Source organism: Pezoporus wallicus, unplaced genomic scaffold, assembly GCF_028554395.1.
Source record: "Pezoporus wallicus isolate ANWC-B61680 ecotype Strahan unplaced genomic scaffold, APGP_CSIRO_Pwel_v1 scaffold_6446, whole genome shotgun sequence".
NCBI lineage: Eukaryota > Metazoa > Chordata > Aves > Psittaciformes > Psittacidae > Pezoporus > Pezoporus wallicus.
In genome coordinates this window covers 7,706,717-7,728,841 of record NW_026636264.1, presented here as the reverse complement: position 1 = coordinate 7,728,841, position 22,125 = coordinate 7,706,717, and the positions used below count along the sequence as shown (strand labels likewise).

Here is a 22,125-nt window from a genome sequence, read left to right as displayed (position 1 = left end):
TGCCTCTAATACCTATTTTTATCTGAAGGCTTCAAGGGAAAATCTCTGTTAACATGGGATCCAGTTCTAATACCATAGCTTTCAAGTTGTAAAAGACATATACTTGAAAGGACATATTTCAGAAAGAACATGGCATCAGTCTCTCTGCTTATGACCCAGGCAGAGCAACCTGGCAATTTTCAGTGATCACAGATGTGCCCCACAAGTGAAAACAGGTAGGCTGCCCTGCACTGGGTAAAATTCCTGAAATACCAGTCCCCCAGTGGAGAAGGTGACTGTGTCTCATGCTTAAAAGAGAGTTGAGATCCACCAGGCTGAATGATAACTGTGTAGACAGCCCACAGAGGCAGCAAATCTGTGATTCTGCTTCCCGTATTTTATACTTAAGTGGAAATTGTCATCTTTAATTTAATGGCACAAGCTAATTTGACTGGAGACTGAAGGCTTTTTCTCTCCCCACACCTCGCTTACTTTATCACTTCTTCCCCATGATGAGAGCAACGTTTCATATTAGACCATTATCTAAAAATACCCATGAAAACAATACTAGGGATGCTATAAGGAAATCAACAGAATAATAAACAGGTTTCCACTTGCTTTAATTTTCTAATTAAATTCTAATCTTATTACTTAGTTCGTATTTAGTTAACATGTTTGCTTTTCATAGCTACTTTCATCAGAATGGATAATACTGCAATTTTCTGGCACATCTAACTTTTAGCCAGCTGCTGCATTTCTGTCAGTTCTAGCCTTGATACATATTTTACAGGTCCACAAGGTGAAAAGAACCAATAACATGAATTTAAACATGTCTGGCATTCCACTAAGGCAGTCGGTCATTTGAAGCCTGGGGCCAAAGCATCAATTACATTATCTATTCATGGGAAAACATGGGGAGAGAGAAATTGAGTAGAATCAAAGTTTAACCTGCTAATCATGCATGCAAACTTGATTTTACAAGGTAACAATGATGCAGTGCACTCTATTAGTAACAGGTTATACTCAGGCTTTATCTTTAATAAGCTCTTATTTTCCATTATGTCGCACTTACTTTCAGCTAGAATTTCTTCATAGTGTAACAGGAAAGGCCTCTGTCCAGGGGAAAAAAAAAAGAAAGATACCTGGTTTAGACTGACTTTGTTTTAGGGTTCTTCTGTTGTTGGGAGTGGTGCTCTCTTTGTTTGTGACCTGTATAAAAGAAGCTTCAGCTTTTCCCATTGTCATAAGTATTTTTTGCTCTTAAAAAAATAATTAATAACCTCCTGTATATGTGACATTTGGAGATGATTACATGGGCTACTAGAAAATGTGCTTTTCCATAGAGAAAAACAAAGGAGGATATACCCATGACTGCATGGGTATATTTAGAAACAATAGGCTGCTAATGCATGCTATTGCAGGCTCAATATAATATGCACTATATATTGGCAAACAATCAAAATGTGTGTGATGCCAAAAGAATAACAGGAAGGGTAAGGAATTGGTTCTCTGGCATATATATAATAGCTTTTGAGATTTCAGTCCTGTATGTGGGGATCTGGAGGCTATTCAGACACAGATGACACATGACAGGATTATCAGTGAATAGAACTGAATTCTGTCCCCTACTAAACTACTAATATTAAAAACACAGATGAAGTGAGAAAGGAAATGCAGATCCTGAGACCAGTTGGGGCATCCCTGTTTTCCACTAGTTGAATAGAGTGTATTATCCACTTCTGAGATGCTAGCAGGTTTTGCATTCCTGAACAGATGAGATGTGAAATGTTTCGTGGGAGGGTGTGAACTTGAGGGCTGGCCTTCACACATTGAAAGGGTTTTCACTTATCATCTCTGTTTTCCAGATGTGTACTGCAGGAGATACCAATAGGAGACAGATATACACACACACACACACACACACACAAATATATAAAATCTATATAGAAAGGAAAAGAACTGAGAAGAAAATGGCCTTTGGTGATATGATTTAGCGTAAGGTGTCCCTGCCCACGGCAGGAGGGGTGGAACTAGATGATCTTAAGGTCCTTTCCAACCCTAACGATTCTGTGATTCTATGATTCTATGAAAATACTGATGAATGTGCTGTTGCTTTGGTCCTCACATGAAGTGCTGCAACAAACCCTTTCCTTCTAAACCACACATTATCCACAACTAAGAGGGCTAGTTTTCAAACTCCATTTGTACTTTGAAATTCGTAAGGTTTGGGTAAGATTTTGGAAGTGGTAGTTAATATCATAGCTATGAAACCATGAATATTTGGGGTGGATGTTAGCTTCCCTTCAAGCATTCCACTGTGTCCAACATTTTGAAAACTGCTCTCTGCTTGTGTTTAAACTAGTTCTAAAAGTTCCTCTCTCTTCACTCTGCCCTTATTTTTATTTATCAATGAAAACTGTGGGTTCTGGTAGACCGTAAAGATGAGCTCAATCAAAGATTTTGGGTACTTGCTTTTGGGCAAAATATTGAAAATTGTTATATATTTCATTCTGACATTATAATGAATGAAACATAGGCATTTGTGTTTAAAAACAGGTACAGTTTGAATTTTACACGTAGGTGGCATTATCGGCACTTTTCTGCACTTTATAACCACTGCTCCCATACACAAAGCCCTCAGCAACACTAGTTCTGTGCATACATTTTGTCCTAAACAAACACCACAGTTTTTCATGCATAAGATATGCCTGAATTATTAAACAACTTGCCTCAGCTTCATATATAAACTTTACCTTTCCATATCACCTTTCCTTCATTAATAGTTTAAGCATATTGTCAAATGCTCCATAGGACTGCTGAGGGCTACATTCTTTGTGCCTGCTCTTAGGCAAAATTTTGAAGGTTTTTTTTTGTTTGGTGTAGGGGTTATAAGTTTTAATAGTGCTTAATTTCACTTTCATTTTCAGTATATCACGGTACTTCCATGGAAATGCAAACACAATAAAAAAAAAACCCTGCTGTTTCTGTTTAAATCAAACTCCTGGCAGGACCATTTCAAGATTTTTGTTTGTTTGTCTCAAGTGGATGTTTCAACATCAGCTTGTGCCGGCATACAACATTATTTACTTTGACCTACATCTGGTAACTGTGTCTTTCAGAGCAGAGGTTTTAGTGACTATTTGTTGTTCTCATTACCGGAACAACAAAGAGACCTGGATTTTAACTCGCAGCATTGCAAGTGGTTGCAGAAACAAATAAAAAGAGGAGATGACCTGATCCCAAAGGGCTTATGGTCTAAGAATAAAACAGGAGACAGGTGAGAATAGGTAGCTGACAAAGGGGCTTATGAGAAGGGTTTGATCAGAATCACAGGCATATGATCAAGCTAAGCATAGTCACATTTTATGATCCTAAGGACCAGTTTTAAGCAAAGGAAACATTTATTTTCCAGTTGGTGATGTTCTCTCATCTTCTTGTTAAATGAGACATACTAATACACAAAGAGCTCTTTGCTACTAATTGGGGTGTATTTATCCAGAAGAAATGATACTGAATTTCTCAGCTTTGATAAACATTAAAGAAAAGAGTTCCTAATGTCCTCATTCCCCAGGCTCAATGGATCCTGTCCAGGAGCCAAGTTTAGTCATCATGCTTTGGTGCAAGTGCATCTCCATGAGTGTCACTGCTGAGAATTAACAACTTAAAGACTGGAAAGTCACTAATTGCATGGCAATAAACGTAGGCTATGAATAAGTAAATTCAGATATAGCACTGATATAAAGGTGATGCTGCTGAAAGGTTTGCTAGTATATAAGCTCAGTGCCTTGCAAAAACTGTTTTCTTTTAATAGTTTTCTTCTCTTAATAGTTACTTATTTCAAAATGTCCTCCTCTAAGTGTGTATAATCTGCTTTGGTGCAGTGCAGAGGAAATTCATTCCTTTGACACATTTATTCTTTTAATGGTTATTCATTTGAGAGAGTTTCACTGTGTGAATGTACATTTTAGTTTGGTGCAAAAGAAATCCATCGTTTTGACAGTTTTATTCTTGTAACATTTATTCATTTAAATAGGTCTTCAGTCTGCAAAACTGTTAATAAGAAAACTCTAGAAGGAGGACACTGCAGGTTAAATAAGCCCATCATGTTGGGTGCTTCAAAGGAGTACAGCATACTCTCTCATCAGGAACATGGCACCTACATAAAAACTTCATCTTTATAACTTTATAACTTACCCCCAAAAAATCTCTTAAAAGGCAAGAGAAAAATGGGTGCTACACAAGGTTTAAATATGCTCCATTAGAGATGGCCTCACAATTTTTGCTTGTTAAATAACAGACAGATGATTCTTCATCTGCATCTTTTCACTGTAGAACATTCATCCCACTGTTGCACACTGATTATTTTTGTTTATTTATTAAATTAAGGAAGGAAAAGAACACAGATAAAATGTAAATCAGAAGCAATTCATAAGCTTTGTGGGTCTGCAACATTTATGTAAAAAAACAGAATAGCACTTAGGTTCTTTAAAGGGGAGTTCAGAGTTCAAACAGATAATACACAAATGAATTCTGAAATTTTATGTGAACTTCCAGGATCTAGTAAAAACTACACTTTCATTGATCTTAATTTGTTAATGATCAACATGGAAAATAAAGAGTACTGAACATTTATTTAAATGTATTTTTCTTTGCATAGTTCAAAGGCACTGTGCTACACAATAAATCAGCTAAAGAGAACACTCTTTCTCAGTTAATGCCTCACAGTGTGTTTCTACCAATGACCTATGTACTGCTGTAAAGAAGAAAAGAGAAAGTTTTTCACTTAGGACATATTTAATCAAATAAAGAAAGCAAATGATATCAAAACATTAATCATTTGGAAAGCACTAAGTAAGATAAAAGAAATTATACAACTCCAGTGGAACAATTAAGATTTTTAGTTTTGCAAAATATGATAACCAAATTCACACTGTTGGTGATAATTATAATTACTTTTAAAGAATTTCATCAGCTGCTCATATGTGCTTTTAAAACCATAATTGTAGCCTCAGTTTTAAAGAACTGTGTAGTACTGATTCCAGCCTTATGAAAGAAATGATAGAGGATGTTTAAGCATGGTTACTTTAAAATTTCTGAAAATTGCCTTCCCGATAAAGCATACAAGAAAGATTTGCAAGAACTGACATTCAAAATCCCTAATGACCTGGGAAACAGTAGAGATATACCATTTGTGGCCTAAGACTTTACTTGAAGTCTGAAATATGTCAAGCTCTTCCCTGACATTTGTTTTTGAGTTGTCTATTCAAAAAATATAAATATTATCAAGATAGTTCCTGGTTTGCCTCTTAGATGATCTGTATATTAAAATTCTGACTAAGCTGCAGAAGGCATCCTACTTAAGCAGCTTTTTTTCAGTATTATTTGTCTTCTTAGCTGATGCTTTGTTTGAGTTTACCAGCTTGACTGTAGCTCTGAAATGAAACTTGAGCAAATTTTCTTGACCACAGACTGCTATGTTTGTTATTTCTGTTCTGATTTAACAGCCTTATATCTGCTTCAGCGACTTATTACTATGGGGAAAACTTTAATAACTTGGACATTTTGTTTTGTTTAGCTTTGGTTTTTTTTGTTTTTCCTTTTTGCTCACAGTTCCAAAGACACCTCCAGCTAATGTAAGTGGCAGAAGTGGAAGGCGACATGAATTAGTAATAGCATGGGAGGTAAGGGACTTTTCTGATTAAAGGCTTTGTTTCATGTTTACTTCTTTGAGGGCAAAGTAAAGAGTAGTGTACTGGGGTTTCCTTACATCAAATCTTGGCAGGACATGAACACAAAATACTGTTCTCTAAATATGTTCTAAAGTTTTGAAGCAATGTGCATTTTCATGTGGTTTGAGTAGAGGACAATATAGTGCAGCTCAATAGCTGTGCTAATTATTAAATCTTTTCTTCCTGGTCTACTGCTTGGGTTGATTTTATTTTTCTGGATCTTATGTAGATGCTACATTAGATGAAATAATAGCTATGGGAATAGAAGGAAAGCCTTGTAGCTGTTTTGTGCTTTTTGTTTTTGTTTTGTTTTTGTTTTTTTTAACTTGAGAATTATTTGGTTTAAGCATTTAGTAAAAATATAAAACTAAAGACTTGAAATAAACCTTTATTTTGAGAAGATATTTGTGATACAAGATAAAACGCAGATGCGTGACTGCATTAGTGGGCAACTGCAGGAATTGCTTTCTCTGCTAATCGTAAATGATGCAGGAGAACAGAGACTTTTCTTGAGGACTTTTCAAAACTTCTAGATTCATTATAAAGTTTCAGATTCAGAAAATGTACATATACATACGTATAAACCCAAGAACAATTACATCAAATAAGGACATGGGATTTTAATGATAAACATTTTAGCCTAGCCAACTTTAGGAGAGATTCAGATAGTAAGAAACACATGGAATTCTAACTGCTTAAAATGGTGAATTTTAAGACATCTTAAAAGGCTGTATTCCGTTGGCATATTTGTCTTCTCCTACACCAGCTAGCTGAAACAACTGATAGAGCAGATTTGCTTTATAGTCTATAACCATAAACAGCAGCAACTCTCCTAGTGGAAGAGTAAAATCCTATAATGCAACTGTAAGGGATCATTCTCGCACAAGCAGCCAGATTATGGGCAACCACTCTGTGGCTTCTTTGTAAATCTGATCATTACCTGAACTTTATTTTTTTAGCCAGTGTCAGAAGAGTTTCAGAATGGACAAGGATTTGGATATATTGTAGCCTTCAGACCCAATGGAACACGTGGCTGGAAGGAAAAAATGGTGACATCTTCAGATGCCTCAAAGTTCATCTACAGAGATGAAAGTGTGCCACCTCTGACTCCTTTTGAGGTGAAGGTTGGTGTTTACAACAACAAAGGAGATGGTCCCTTCAGCCCTATTGTGGTCATCTGCTCAGCTGAAGGAGGTCAGTTCAACATGAAGTTAACTTGTATACTATGAACTATACTAAGCTATTTTTTATATAATGTGTTCTGTTATACTATGCTTTTTCAATCTTCAGTTTCAAAATTCTTTGAAGAAGTGCTATATAACATTAAGCATGCTTTGCAGAGAAGGAGGTGAACTGATTTGCCAAGGTTCCCCAGAAAACAAGTGAGAAAGGTTAGGAAAAGACATCAAGACACATCAGTCCTAATCAAAAAACCAAAAGTTTTAATAAAATTTCATCCCTAATATGAAATCTGAAGTCTTAACTTTAAGATGGGCTGCTCTAACAATGAGCAAAGAAGGGCTGATATTTTCTAATGTTTCTGCAGTTCATGATAATTTTTGATGGGTTAATCAGAGAACAGCTCAAAGACTAAATAAATTCACTTATCAATGTTCATTACCTGGTTAATGAATACCAAAAATTGCAGAGTACAATTTTTTTTCTTATTTTTATTTTTTCTATTGTTTTCTCTTTTTAGTTAATTAGTATAAAAGTTCTGAATTTGTATTAATGTCTAAATATTCAATTTGAATTGCTGTAATAGTTCAGAAGAACAAATGAAAAATATTTCTTATATTTCTTGAAAATTTCTGTTTTAGCTTGGTATGACACTCAACAGGATTTTGTAAAAAAATAACAAACCAAAAAAAAGCAAGAAAAATTAAAAAAAAAAAACAAGAAAAATAAAAAACCCAGACAAAACAAATCAAATTTATACTAGCAAACAGAGTTGTTCTGTATTGACTATTAACAGAGGCCAGTGTTTGGAAATTTCCATACACAAAAATGGTAAATAAATGTTATCCACGGGAACATTTTAGCAGTTCCATTACTGCAAGTCATATACTTCAGTTCTTCTTTACTATGCCATCTTTGATTTATCCCAATGTCTCCTGTTAAAAGAGTAAGTACAGATGGATGGGATGAATTTCATAATATATCTACAAAAATGTAGTGTCAAGATAATGGCATTTCATGTGAAGCTGGAAACCATTAAATGTTATTTTATATTAGCCTACAATAAATGTGTCATTTTGGAGCCATGATGAAGTACAGATTATATACTGCTCTTCTCTCATATTAATTACAGAGGTTGGAAATGCTGTTTTTGCTAAAAGCAGTTCCAGTAATTTGTTTGTGTTCCACTGTTTGGATCAGCATTACTAAGCGTTCATATTACTTTGAAAACAATTACACTTTAAAATGTAAAAATTGCCCCTTTCAACTTGGAAATTTTACAGCTGACATCCCTCATTGACGTTCCTCAATGGAAAATGATATTGTGATACCAGTGGTGATGCTTTTATTATTTAAAAATTTCATACTCTAATCAGAAAGTTCAGAAAAGACAGGGTTTTGCAAGGGGAGACAAAACCTTAATGGATTTCTTTTAAATAGCAAAAGCTATTTTAAAAAAAGTTGAATACGTAATTGTACTAAGTAGTCCTTAGCTTGTTTTTTGGACAAGACTGGAGAAGGCATAATCAGTAATATATATATATATATATTGTTTTTTCTAACATTTATTTTAAAAATATGAACTTTACAAATTAAGTTAATAGAATTATTAAAATTAACCTTTGACACTCTCAGAGGCTGTCTCTAGGAAACAAGTTTCCTGATTATAGTTCGGTTACTTGAAAGTACCTACCCATCATAACTTTGCTAATTCAGTCTTTGTGTGTGTCTGTACATTAGACTTCCCTTTGGTAAGAGGAATTGTATGGGGCTAAATATTTTCTAAGACTTGTATTTGAGGAAAAAATATGGGATGCTGTGACAATACAGTGCTAAATTAATTTATAAAAAGCTTTTCTCCAGAATAACCCTAGGTGATACACTGGAAATTTAAAGGAGTGACAAAAGAGTTTATTATACCCACGTTCTTGGCAGTATGGACACTGAGGACAATAGACATTTCAGCTTGCTATATATAAGAAAAGGGGGAGCTTGTTTTGAAGGAGGCATGGACTTTCACACTTAAGAAGCTAAACAACTGAAGGTACTTTTTCCCAATGATTCCTGTTGAAGAGGAGATATTAAATAAAGATTGACAGTACAATATATTATGGTCCTAGGGCTGATCTAGCAAACCCTGAGTTTACTTGCTTTTCATAATACACTCAATTCACTCCTCTGCAAACATCTAGAATAAAGGCCTAGGATAAAACTATTAAAAGTTAAGGAAACTTTATATTACATATTAAAACGTTTCCCACACCTACAGATGGATCTGGAGTTGTTTACTGGCATAGCTCATTTGTGTAAGGAAGTCTAAAACCTGTTGCCTGTGCACACAGGATAAAACCAAGAGTTTCCATAGGACAGGTTCTGGACAAGGAAAAAATTCTCTCTTTTTTGTATGACTGTGACTACATATTGTATGCTCTGATCTACATTGAGAGCCCGTTCACGGTGGTGCTGAGCTGTGCCTAGGCAAGCAGCTTGGGAGGTGGTATTGAATAAAATGTTTCCCTCTCTGAACACAACTGGCTTCCCTCTGTTTATAAAGAGTCTCTGACTGGGGCAAGAGGCTTAAAAAACAACCTCAGAAAACATGAGCCAAACACTGAGCACTTTTTCATAAGTAAATAGAGAGGCTAACACTTTTACCTCTGTCTCTAAGTCAGATGTTTAGAAGATAATATGACACAAATCATTACTGAAGGATCAAGGATGGTGATAACCCAGACTTAGAGTGGGGAAAAAATATGACTGGCTATAGTTGGTTTAAGACATGTCTTTTCCTTCATTGGCCTTTTGACTTCATAGGAAACATCACTAAGATACACCTCATGGGAGAGATTATCCAGGACCTAAAGACGCAGATGAATGTAACTGAAGAATAGAGAACTGAAGAATAGAGAATGGAGACGCATTCTGTTGTACAAAGCTAGTTAGATAATTCAGGAGGAAAAAAGGCTAATGTGACCCTCTGGAAAAGATAGCTTAATTCAGTAGAAAAGCTGGAAGGGATCTTCCCTGGAGACCTTAGCAGAGGAAGAAAGCAAACAATCAAGGAGAGAAGAAGAAAAGTGGAAGTCAGATGTTTTAGTGAAGTAAAAGAGATAACAAGAGCGAAGGACCAGTTCTGAACAGGGAATGAGGATGATATGCAGAAGATGCAGGATAGGAAAAAAAAAGATGTGCAATTATCTTCAGTAAGAAAGCAGAAGGACACAACAGACATGTTAAAGCACCAGGGAAAGACAAGCCTGAACCTTTCATGAAGGAACCCTTTAACAGAAAGAGACACCAGAACACATGGGGAGCACAGCAAGCTAGGCTGCCTGCCAGAAGAAAGGCTGCAATGTGCAAATCTAACACTGAAAAGGATCATAAACAGCAGGGACAAGCCTTCTGACTGTACTCTCTGCCAGGAAAAGAATGGTATCAGGCTCAAGCTAGAGTGTACTGAAACAAAGCACTGCTGTGAAGGCACAGATGAGCGTGACCCATAGAGAATGAAAATTGTAAAGGCATAAGTTATTGAAAATAAAACCATTAACAAAAGCAGTGTTAGGTACTGTTTGTTTTCACGTTTATATATTCTTTGGAGATTTTTTCTTGATGACTACATTCCATTTAAATACTGAGTGGCTAAGAATGCCAAGACTACTAATACAAGCTTTCAGTGTCAGGGAAATCATATGGAATCTCTATGTGTGGTTTTAATTCACTGGAAGAGGAAAACTGGAAAAATTGGAAATATAGCAATGGAAAAGAAAATATGAGACTGTGAAAGTGTACTTGCAAGAAGATGAAAAAGGCTGTACTGATAAGAATGATGTCTGGTAGGCTTGCTTTAGCAAGCATGACTAGACAAAGTATAAACTACATAGGATAGAAAAGAAAGTAAAAATGGCTGGATGTCATAGCATGCTGATGATGCGATAACATATCAGGAAATAGAATACCAGTGTTTGGATAAAAAAGAATATCCTTGGGTTCTATGTCATTTCAGAAAAGGGCATTTCAGAAACTGGGAGTCAAAGTAGAGGTCAGTTGCTGATTGCCCTTATCAATTTGGATGCTGAGAAAGACCTTTTTAATTGTAGATAATTATTACAGGACACCTTCATTTATGAGAGAATTTAGCTGCTCAGGGTAGTTCGGCTAGTAAATAAAACTAATGACCTTGTGTTCTGCTGTGATAGTTATCAGATTCTTTATCCAGTACTGACTAAGAGGAAATAAAGGTGCTATAGTCTTGTTTTGATGAATAAGTAAGACACTATGGAAAAGCTGATCATAACAAATAACAATTTTTGAGAATAACAATTAATGAGAATATTACTTAATAAACTCGAATTAGCAGTTGAGACTAGACATGAAAGTGTTTTGGAAAGTCTCTGAGCCAAAGGTGTAAAATCTACCTGAAGTTTATACTGTAAGAAATGGTACATTTCTGAGGCAGTACATTATATCTGAGGATCTAGAGGTGTACCTACTAGAGGTATTCATAATAAGTAAAAGGTACGCTTAATAAAGTCTACAAAAAATAAGCTGAAAAAAATATTCTTTAAAAGTTAGGCAGGTATATAAAGCAGGACATGATGTGAAGTGTGTAAGTTACTGATATTAAAGATAAGGAATAGATGAACAATAATGAATTACTTTATCATTTATTTTTAATAAATAAGGTGATATATGTAGGATAGATAATAAGAATGAGAAAATCTGCAAATTTTTACACCTGTAGTGAAAACTTCTGGTATTTTCATGTGCTCAAGGACCTGGGGCAGGATCTTTTCTATCCCAAAATAATGTAAACAAGGAACAGTTGGAAAAAAAAAACAACACAGTTACTTTATTAAGAAAATAACCCAAATATTTCAGAATACAGGGAAAAAAAACAAAAAAAGAACTCCCCCCCCCCCCCCCAAAAAAAAACAAAAACATTTACCACCAGACTTGCAAAAGGCTTGGAAAGTTAATGGCAAAATTCCTTAAAGACCATTTATAGATCATATATGTTTAATATTCATAATGCCAATAGGAAAGCTGGTTATGATACTGCTGTTACTGCAACCCTAGGATGCACTGCAAATACAGGGAAGGATCTGAACAGCACACAGGAAAAATGTCAATTGGATGACTAGAGAAAAGGAATATGAATAACATATGAGTACTGCATCAAGTACATAAGGAGTAGTAATAAGCCAATCCATACAAAATGGGAGCCCAACAGCTAGAACTTACACATAAGAAAGACACAAAGGTTTTAATGTGAATCAGGGCATCATTCTGATAAAACTACCATAAAGCTTAGCTAAAATCTTATCAACAGTTCTTGTTGCTCATGATGAACAAAGAACTCAAGATGATGCAGGTTCAGAGGACTAATAGGATCATCAGCAACTGAGTAGAAACCAGAAAAACTTGCTTATTTTGACCTAGTTTAAAAAAAAAAAAAAAAAGGGCTGAGTTTGGGTAAGATGCTATCTGCAAATCAGGGAAATTATTAAGAACGATGAAGAGATTTTAAAGGGAAAGAACAAATAAAATATAAAATAAATAAATAAAGAAGGCAAATAAGACAGATATTCTTTATCCTTGACTCCAACTGGCCAATAATAGTTCACATCTGCACAGTTGAACACTGTCACTCTCCAGACTGTGGCTGCATTCATATACCTCCTGGAAACCATCCCTGCCCAGGCATCAGTATATTCCTGAGCATATTTTGGTCCAGAGTCAATACTTCACAGCAGTTCATGCTATTATTTAATGTTATGGACAACTGTATGTCCATGCTCAGGCTGGTTCCTTGTCTCTCTGTCCCTATTTAGTTAACAAGTATAGAATCATAGAATAGTTAGGGTTGGAAAGGACCTTAAGATCATCAAATTCCAATCCCTGCCATGGGCAGGGACACCTCACACTAAAGACTGTATAGACTGTATAGATACAGCCTATCAGTACAAGAATAAATATTAATTAGAATACATGTGGTATAGAAATGGGTGAGAATACAAAAGGAAATTGAAATAAGCTTCTGCGAGGGAGAGTACCGAACTGGTTTCAAGATGAGTTAGGTCTTTTATAAAGTTTTTTCTTTAATGATTGCCACCATGGGCGATACAGAATCAGTTCTGTTAATTTCAGTATCTGTCTTCTCCTTCAGGCACCTGACGATATGATCTTCACAAAAGTTGAACCTTCTATAATTTTGATAAACAGTGTAGTAAATACTACTAAAAACTTCTCGATATGAAATAGATAGCCCTGAGCAGTACAAGGTAAAGCCTTAAGACTCTCAGTCTTCCTATTTAATACCTCATAAGGGACTCCCAATGCACTTCTGTAATACATACAAGACGTAATGATACTGCACAGAGCTTTTGTTCTTGCTTTGGATGGATTTGTACCAACTCATTGAGATAATGGAGAACCAAAGATCTTGGTTACCTGAAAGGCAGAGACATGTAACAGTCTTTGCAATTTTGTTCCTTTATGACTCTAAGAAGTTCTGTATAAGCCCAGCTAGTGGATGATGTGATATTAAACAAGACTCTAGAAATTGAAGGATTGTTCTGGTTAGGCCCATCTCTCCTCACTTTTCACCCTGAGCCCTTATTTACTTATTTAAACAAACACATAAATTACCCTGTCCTTTTCATTTAAAGGAAGGTATATGCAATTACACAATTTTAAGTACATCCTCCATGTCTTTAATTAAACTTTTACATTCATGAAGGGAATTGTAGTTCACTTCATAGCTAAATCTTAGCTGCTTGAGGTTTAGGTGAACCTGAAAATTAACCAGCATATTAACTGTAAAATTAATCAGCATATTAACTGTAAAATTAATCAGCATATTAACTATAAAATTCAGCAGATTATTTCCTGTTTCTGACAGCTGATCCATCTGGAGAGAACCTGTAAAAATCCAGCTAGGGCTGTCTCCACTGATTTTTCAAAGAATGAAATCACAATCCTGACATGCAAGAGTTTATTGAACATTCATTTGATTAATGCCACTAGCCTCCATGGGAAGTCAGATGTGCAATCAATATGATAGGTACATCCCCTCCTCACATGCTCAGGATAACTCTGGCTGCCATGTCTCTTGGTGGAAATGGCCATTTATAGTCATGAAAATGGCAACACTCCTGAACATTAAATCTAACAAATCATGAACTTTATTAGTCTGCTTGTCCAGCTTCTACCCACGTGCTAAGGTCAGGAAGCCATGTGTAGGTAACATGCTGGTGCAGCCTTCATGGAATAAGGCAAATCTTTATCCCACATCACACTCTAATGTATAATAAATCTGGGTTATTCCATGGAGAAGGGACAGCCACAGTAGGTTTTTTACTGAGAGCAAGTGTGCAGGAGAGTATATCATGGATGGAATAATGCAATTCACTCATAAAAAGCAACAACGTATTTACTGATATAAAGCAGCAGTTTAAAAAAGTTTTATAGTAAATGCAACAGTGATTTAACAAGATTCAGTGGCAAAATACACTTGGTTCTTTATGCATGGAGGACAGGGTCAGACAAAACTTTCAGCAAAAGCCTCCCTCTGAATTACAAGTTTCAGAAAGGACCCCCTTGCTTTCTAAACTCTCACACAGAAGACTAGATGCAGATAGATCCAGACTTAGCCTCAGACTTAGTCAGCAGTTTATGTCTAAAGGATTATACATCTACAATCAATCCTTTGTATCACTTAGCTAAGATTTCAAAGTTTAGCATGCTATTAATCACTAGTCAAGAATCCGTTGTGGCAAGGAATCTCTCAATCTCAAGGAGTAGCCTTGAGAAGTGTCCCTGTTCAAGGAGAGACCCTGGTGTGCAGCCGCCTGCCATGCAGGATTGCTCAATGGACCCTGGCCTGTCCACTATTTATGGAGTAAAATGGTTGACCCTCAGTCGTGTTTGCATACCCCTTTGGCGCTTGACCAGCACAGGGTGGGACATGGTACACAATTTTCAGATTGCCCTTGGCCTTTGTTATTGTCCCCCTCAGACTGAGCTGGATGTGGCCATCACAACACAGGCACATCTGTCAGCACAACCACTGATGGCTGTCGCTTGAGCAGAGTTACGAAACAAAAGGCGAGGCAGGGGAGCACACCACCACAGATCAACATTACAGGAGTAGGCTTCAGAAGTTCAACCTGACAAGTAAGGTCATTTCACCACTAAAAAAAAGAGGTCCAGAGCAGAGGTCAGCACTGCAGGCCAGATCACTGCTTGACTGCAAGCTCATTTCTCCTCCCTTCTTATTTCAGTCTGTTTTAAAGTCCTCTGCAAAGACACTGAGAAAGAAGATGAAAATAGAAATTACTTGAAGAAAAGGGAGAAGATGAAGTTCTTTGTTTCTGGTCCAGGAAGCAATGAGTCATCTCATTTTTGGTGTTTTGGAAATCGAACATCTTTTCTCTTTCTAGCACAAGATTCCAGAGAAAGTCTTACCCTGCAGGTAGAAATGCCACCACAGATGTGGTGGAGTCTACGAACCAGGGATGCACAGCGAACAGGCCAAGGGGTGGAGCTGAACAGAACGTCTCTTGGCAATTCTCAGGAATAGAAACAGTTTACTGGAAGTCTCCTGATTTGCAAGATAGTCCCTATTGCTATCTCCAGAAAGGAAGAAAATGCCACCACTTTCTTTACCTACAAGTTGACACAGAGGGATAACTCCTCATGGTTTTCCTTTTAATAGATCTCTTTTGTGGATTTTTCAACAGAAAGGAATTATTGCAGACATGGGTCCTGGCTGAAGTCCCAAAATCTCAACTATGTGGAACTACCTGGAATCATAATGCAATTACCCAGGCTGAGGTTCTTAGCTTCAGAGAGCTCAGATTTTGAATTAGGGAAGCATGTAAAAATCCTTCTTGTACTCAAAATGAGAAGTGAATGGATATTAAGTGATTGGATGGTGTGTCCTGACCAATGCTCTGTTCCACAGAAGAGTTAAACAACATAAACTTGAATAGGCTCTTGGACTTCTTTTTTAAGCTAGGTCATGTGGAAATTTTTAAGGATGAATATTTCAGAAAAACAAATCTGTTTACTGTCTGAAATAGGGAGAACACAATGAGAGCTTCTTTCCCTTGTTTGGCTTCTTTCCCTTATTTGCCAGTATCAAAATTCAGGGTTCTCCCTCTGAACTTTAGACCAATGCAGTTAAGTATAATATCTTGTCCTGCTTTATTATAACCAACCCAAAACCACACAGATTGAACATGTTCCCTGAGCACATGGAAAGACAGTGTTTTGTAGACATTGCACATAGCCTTTTGAAAACTTGCCATGCTGCATCTTTAATTCAATCAGGGAATATTAAAGGGACCATTAAAGATGTTGGCTCTTTTTTTTTTTTTATTCCAAGCAGTATGACCTCAGGCAGACACCTATAGATTTAGCATAATGCCAAGACACTAAGAAAAAAATATGATTATAACATCAGTGACCATTATAGAAAAAACTAATGAACCTGTCAAACTTATGATTAGTTTTAGACACACGGAATAAAGCATGACATTGGAGTGAACCACAGATTGTATTATATGATCAGAAACTGTATGGTCCTCATCTTACCTAAATCAATAAAAAATGCCATTTAGTCTCCATAAACTTTCAGACAGTCATGATATACGTTACTCCTAAATATAGAATTTCTCTTCTTTTGCTGAACACTTACATTCTCCAGATCTAATATCAGTAAAATTGCAGTGAATAATTTCTGGATATGTAAGAAATGCATTTTCTTCACATAAACTCCCCAAAAACTATTTCTGCTCCGTTTTTTGAAAACAGTTTTTTAAAGTATCGGAAAATAGTCTGTTTTTCTATTCTAAGCAATACATAAACCACCCTTAGTGAATGCTGTGAAGAGGAAATGGTATCTACATTTATAGAAAGTGTAAAGGCTGCCAACCAACATTTTCTGTACATCGCAAATTATTTATCCCACTGCAATCTTTTCTGACAACAAGGTAATTGCTTCAATAATACAAAAACTAGAAAACAGCTTTTGCCACGCAAATCTTAGTAGTACATAAAATAGAAAGCAGGGTGTAACTATTGAACAGAAAATCATAGGATGAGGAAAATATTTCTTCATAGTTTATTGTTTCTTCTTATTAGTAATACTTATTGTTGGTGAACATGATTTTGTAACACATCAGAAATGATTCTTTTCTTTAGAAGTAAATAAAAAAGATCAAAAAGAACTGCAAACATTAAGAACCTGACAACAGAAAGGATGGAAAATTTGTACAAGCCATGTCAGAGAAAAAGTGTAGGGCAGAGCAATGCCTGCAATATGATCAGAGAAAGGATGGTAGCTAATGAGTCAAAACTGATCTTGAGCATCTTACTCAAAGGCAGTTTGATCACTAAGAAAAATGTGTCATTTTAACTAGGGCTGTTCTGTAAGGAAACTCTTTTACTGCAACCCTGTTAAATGAGCCCCCCCAAAAAATTTTTTTTTACAAAGCTCTTTGATATGCTTCCTTATATCATAAAAGCCAAGACCTGTGCCTGCCCTTCAAGAGCAGATCAACACATTGGAAATGTAGTGAGGAACATTAGGCTTAGGAAGAAATCACAGGTTCTGTGACTGCAGGGGAATGTGAACTCAGATTTTTGCTGAGCAAGTGAAATACACCAGACCGGTGGAGAAATGCTGCTATTGTGTGCTCCACTGTCTGTGTTCAAGTCCTGTCTCACAAATTGACTTGAGGAAATTTTCAGTAATATTTAGGTAATAAAGCAAAAGATTCAAAAGATTTCCTTGTGTCAGAGTTTTATATGTGACAATTTTTGGACTCTCTTCACTCCCAATACTCTAACTCGTGGTATTCCCAATGGCCTGTCATGGCCAATCTCTGTATACATTTACCCAACTTTCTAGCCACTGAAAAAGGTTGGACCTCTGTAAAATGTTCAGAGATATGACAGTAAAATGTGCCTTTGGCAGTACTGCTGGGCAGGTGTGATACTGAAAGCATTCTGCAGCCCTAAGCCTCCAGTGTGCACCCTGGACATACCTGACAGACACATGCCCTGGTTGGCGGGTAGGGAGGGTCCTCTGGTACAGATAAGCAGGAGGTCAGGACTGCAGAGTGTCCTATGAATATCATGGAGATAGAAACATGGACATAGGGACAATGGTAACAACAAAGGTAACCAGAGGTACAAATCCTAACACCTTGCTTAGAAAAGTGTGCATCCCACACCTAAACCAGTAAATGCTTCACAGCAGAGAGAAGATGGCATGCCCCAAACACTATTGCCTGTGACTTCAAGGTCATAATAATGTACTCTTAAAAACTCCTTTTTCACTACATCTCTGGGTGTCACTTCTGACTCAGTATAACCCTGGAGCAGGACTGACTGAGCACCCTAGCAAGGTATTGCTCATCCTGAGCTGACAGAATTGCACTAAAAAGACAGAAAATGAATGTTCCATTTACTGCTGAAGTTAGGCTGATCAAGGGCTATGAAACGGGTGTGTGGAGGGAGGGGCATCTACAGATATTAAGGGTTTGGTTTTTTTTAAATCATAGGCAACTGACTCTGTCAGTTTGCTGTACCCGTTATCACTGATGAGATCCTGATGTAGCATGACACAAATAAAGAAATACAACAATAATCTCTTAATCTTGTTCACTTTTTCATGTTCCCCGTAAGTGTCATATCTTCTTGTGAGTATTAAGGTAGAATAAAGTAAGTAAATGACAGTTTCAGATGGAGTGGTTTTGATAAATACAAGCTGTTACAGTGGAGGTTTATTGTTTCAATTTTTCTTAATACAGAACCCACTGCTGCTCCCATCGATGTCACAGCTACAAGTTTGTCTGTATCAGAGATTCTTGTTGCGTGGAAACATATTAAAGAAAGTCTAGGAAGACCACAGGGATTTGAGGTATGAACACAGAATATCATAATGAGAAGTCTTGTTGCTTTTGCTAACGTTGCAGTCTGTTAACATGTGCAGTAGTGAAACTTCAATAGAAATTATGCTCAGTTTAGCATACATATGACTAGCTGTAGAACATCGGTCACAGCTGTAGCACCAGAACATATTTTATTTATTTGTGCTTGAAAACTGTTCAACACCAGTTCTTATAACATCTCTTTGATACTTCAGAAAGAGCAGAAAGAACTTCAAGTGACCCGGCATACCTCTTTCTGGGTATCTGGGTAATCGTTCCCCTCAGGCTGGGAAGATTAGGTATTGACTGTTTCCATCTCTAAGTGACCAGTTCAAACTTGTTATTTACTGAGGGCAGTCGACACAGAGCAAGGAAAGAACCTCTGCCATCCATGTGCTCTCATGCCGCAGGGGATGGAGGGCATCTGCTGGGCAGATCATAAGAGGTCAACGTCAGGATGGGAAGCAGCTGCCACACTCAAGCTCAAGCTCAATAAAGCTTACTAGCAGACAGCTCTTCCTGAGATGGGAAAAGAGAACCCGCCACGGCAGTGGACTTCCTCACACTTTTGGATCCATTTGTAGCTTTGGATTCAATTTACAATCCAAACCTCCAGGAACAGATCATATTTAGGACTAAAGCTATACTTTGGGGCCACTACAACCCATCCTGACCTTGTGGTTCAGGCTGTCTGATTCTCATGAAGTATCTCAGCTAGACTCAATTTACTGATTTTGGGGTGCAGGTTGTTTGACTTGCTTTAGTCCCTTAGAGAGTGCTGACTCTTTCCTGATTCTCTATAGTAACAATGATAAGATAAATGTGTAGCTCTGTGGCAGATACCAATCAAATGAATGTTTGAAGATGCCTTGTGACCTACTAGCGTGGAGTGTCTCCCTTGCAGCATGTCTGGACAAGAGCTGGGGGCTGATGACCATCACTTATGGCCTTAGGAAGGAAATGTAGGTGCTTGGGCAGCATCAGTCACCACGATCTCCAGCACACCCTCAGGCTGGACAGTCATGACCAGGAAAGCACATTTGCCCACAGTTTAGACACAGTCAGCATTTTTTAACCTGGTTGCAGTAGCCTCTTATACTTAGATGTTCCCATATTGCTGCCCAGATTTACTGTCTTTGTATCAAAGGTGGTCTTCCTGATTTGGAAAGTGTTTAAACCTTTGGAGTTCAGCATACTCTGACACCAACAGTATCTGTTGTCTCTGTGTCTCTCATGGACTTCTTAGATTTGAAATTGGAAATTGTTATTGATACAGCAGGGGTTATTAACATTGAACCTTGCTGTACACCAATTTTAGGATTTTAGCATGAAGATTACAGAATAAATACTTCAAGCCAGGGACCTGCAGTTGACAGAACAAAAAATGAAATATATATAGAAGAACACTTCCTTTCTACCTTGTCCATGAGTGTATTGAGCCTTCAGAGGTACTAATTTTATCTGGGAGAGGAGGGTGCTTTCTCCCCTGCCCCACGTTTTCCCTCTTTGTTCATTTAGCCAGAATTTCTCTGCCTGCTTTCTGACAGACAGATTTTTCAGGAAGTAGTTTGCTCTTCTCTGTCCTCATTCCCAGGAAGAATTATGAACAGAGCAACCCTTACTCAATTTAAAAAAAAGGTAAATGCTGCTCTTCTGCATCATTCAACAGGACAGAACACCATCTGAGGACAGTATTGCTAGATCTTTTTAGTTCCATTTTTTGGGAGGATTGCAAGAAAAAGGAGATAGCGACTTACAGGATCAGTATAGTGAGTCAGTTTGTTACAGTATTCACTTAGGAACACTAAGTCCACACTGTGAGACGAATTTTGCTAACATACTGACAGTTTCTCTTTAAAGCACGCTCTCAGGGCAGAAAGGAAGGACCTTGTATAGTGAGAACTGGGGTTAAATTGCCTCCCCCAAAGAACAAGTTTTATGCTTTCCATACAATTTTCTTTCTTCAGCTTCTGTGAACACTATATTAATTCAAAAACTGATTATGAAAGTTTATCATATGTGGAACAGTGCATAAAATAGCTTGAAATACTCCCTTAATCTATAAATAGCAAATAAATAACATACAGAAATACAGAGACTTTGATAAAAAGATGAGTGAATTTTATTTTAACAATCATATCCTATTGTGGACTGCAAGCAAAATCTTGCCTTAGATTCAAATTGAATGCAAAATAATCTGACTAGCCACTCTGTTTTCATGTCTCAATTTGTATTCTGCCTGTGGTCACTACAGCAGTGACAACCTCCTACATGGTCTTCACATTTCCTGGCCTTTTAGCAACAGCAGTATAAAAGGGAGGGTGGGGGCATATTTTTTTTTACCATTTGAATGTTTGGGCTCTAATCAGCAAAAGTGACAGAATATTTACTACATATGGACAAGTTCACAGTGACCCACTTTCACTCCAGCCCTGTTTGCACTTTGTGCTAAGGAGTAATGAAAGGCAAAGTAACTTAACCAATTTCATGTTGTCATCCCTGAAAGGCGATGTTAACTGTTATGTCACATGAGTTTTATGCAAGGTTTCCTGTTCTCCTTTGCATCTTCCAAAGCACGTATTATTCCTGACTTTAGTACAGGTTTGTCAGCTGTCTGCCCAGCCTTACTAAATATATGCTAGCTACACTCTGATAAAGTAGAAGTGGCTTGAAAACTTTGTCAGAATACTAGAAAAATGCAGTGTGTATTTCATACTTAAAGTTTAGGATCCATAACCTGAAGGTTATAAAATCTGTTTTAGCCCTAGGCAATATTTTCTTTGTCACTCATACTGGTAGTGAAGGGAAAGAGAAAGAACTCCTGGCTGGAAGACAAGGTCTTTTTCTTTTCTTTTTTCTTTTCCAGAAAACCAAGGCTAATACTTAAGTATACATCACAAAGCTCATGTCTTTTTCAGTGGAACTCCCCCAAGGCATATGAGCTTGACTCACCTAATCAAAAGATCAAGTTGCAACAAAAAAATTTGAAAAGTAGAAAATCTTGAATGCCACTTTCAGAGAGGATTACTTGACATAATAATTTGTTTATATCATATTCTGCTTTTTCAAAGAGAAATATTCAAGTTTTTTGCTGTTTTTTAGATATATGTTGTATATTTAACACTGGAAGAGAAAGATACGTCTACTGGAATTCTGGTGTGGGTTTGTTTTGTTTTCATAGAATCATAGAATAGTTAGGGTTGGAAAGGACCTTAAGATCATCAAGTTCCAACCCCCCTGCTATGGGCAGGGACACCTCACACTAAACCATGCCACCCAAGGCTTTGTCCAAACAG

General features: G+C 37.0%; 1 protein-coding gene across 5 annotated transcripts in view; it reads left to right on the top strand.

Moving 5' to 3' along the window:
* CNTN5 (contactin 5) overlaps nt 1-22,125 on the top strand; it is a 643,809-nt gene that overhangs the window by 609,771 nt on the left and 11,913 nt on the right. For all 5 annotated transcript variants that reach the window (XM_057399803.1, XM_057399799.1, XM_057399798.1 and 2 more), the window contains 3 exons: nt 5,590-5,660; nt 6,668-6,902; nt 18,710-18,819. In XM_057399803.1, coding sequence (XP_057255786.1) covers nt 5,590-5,660; nt 6,668-6,902; nt 18,710-18,819 — 416 coding nt within the window. The remainder of the gene's footprint in view (nt 1-5,589; nt 5,661-6,667; nt 6,903-18,709; nt 18,820-22,125) is intronic.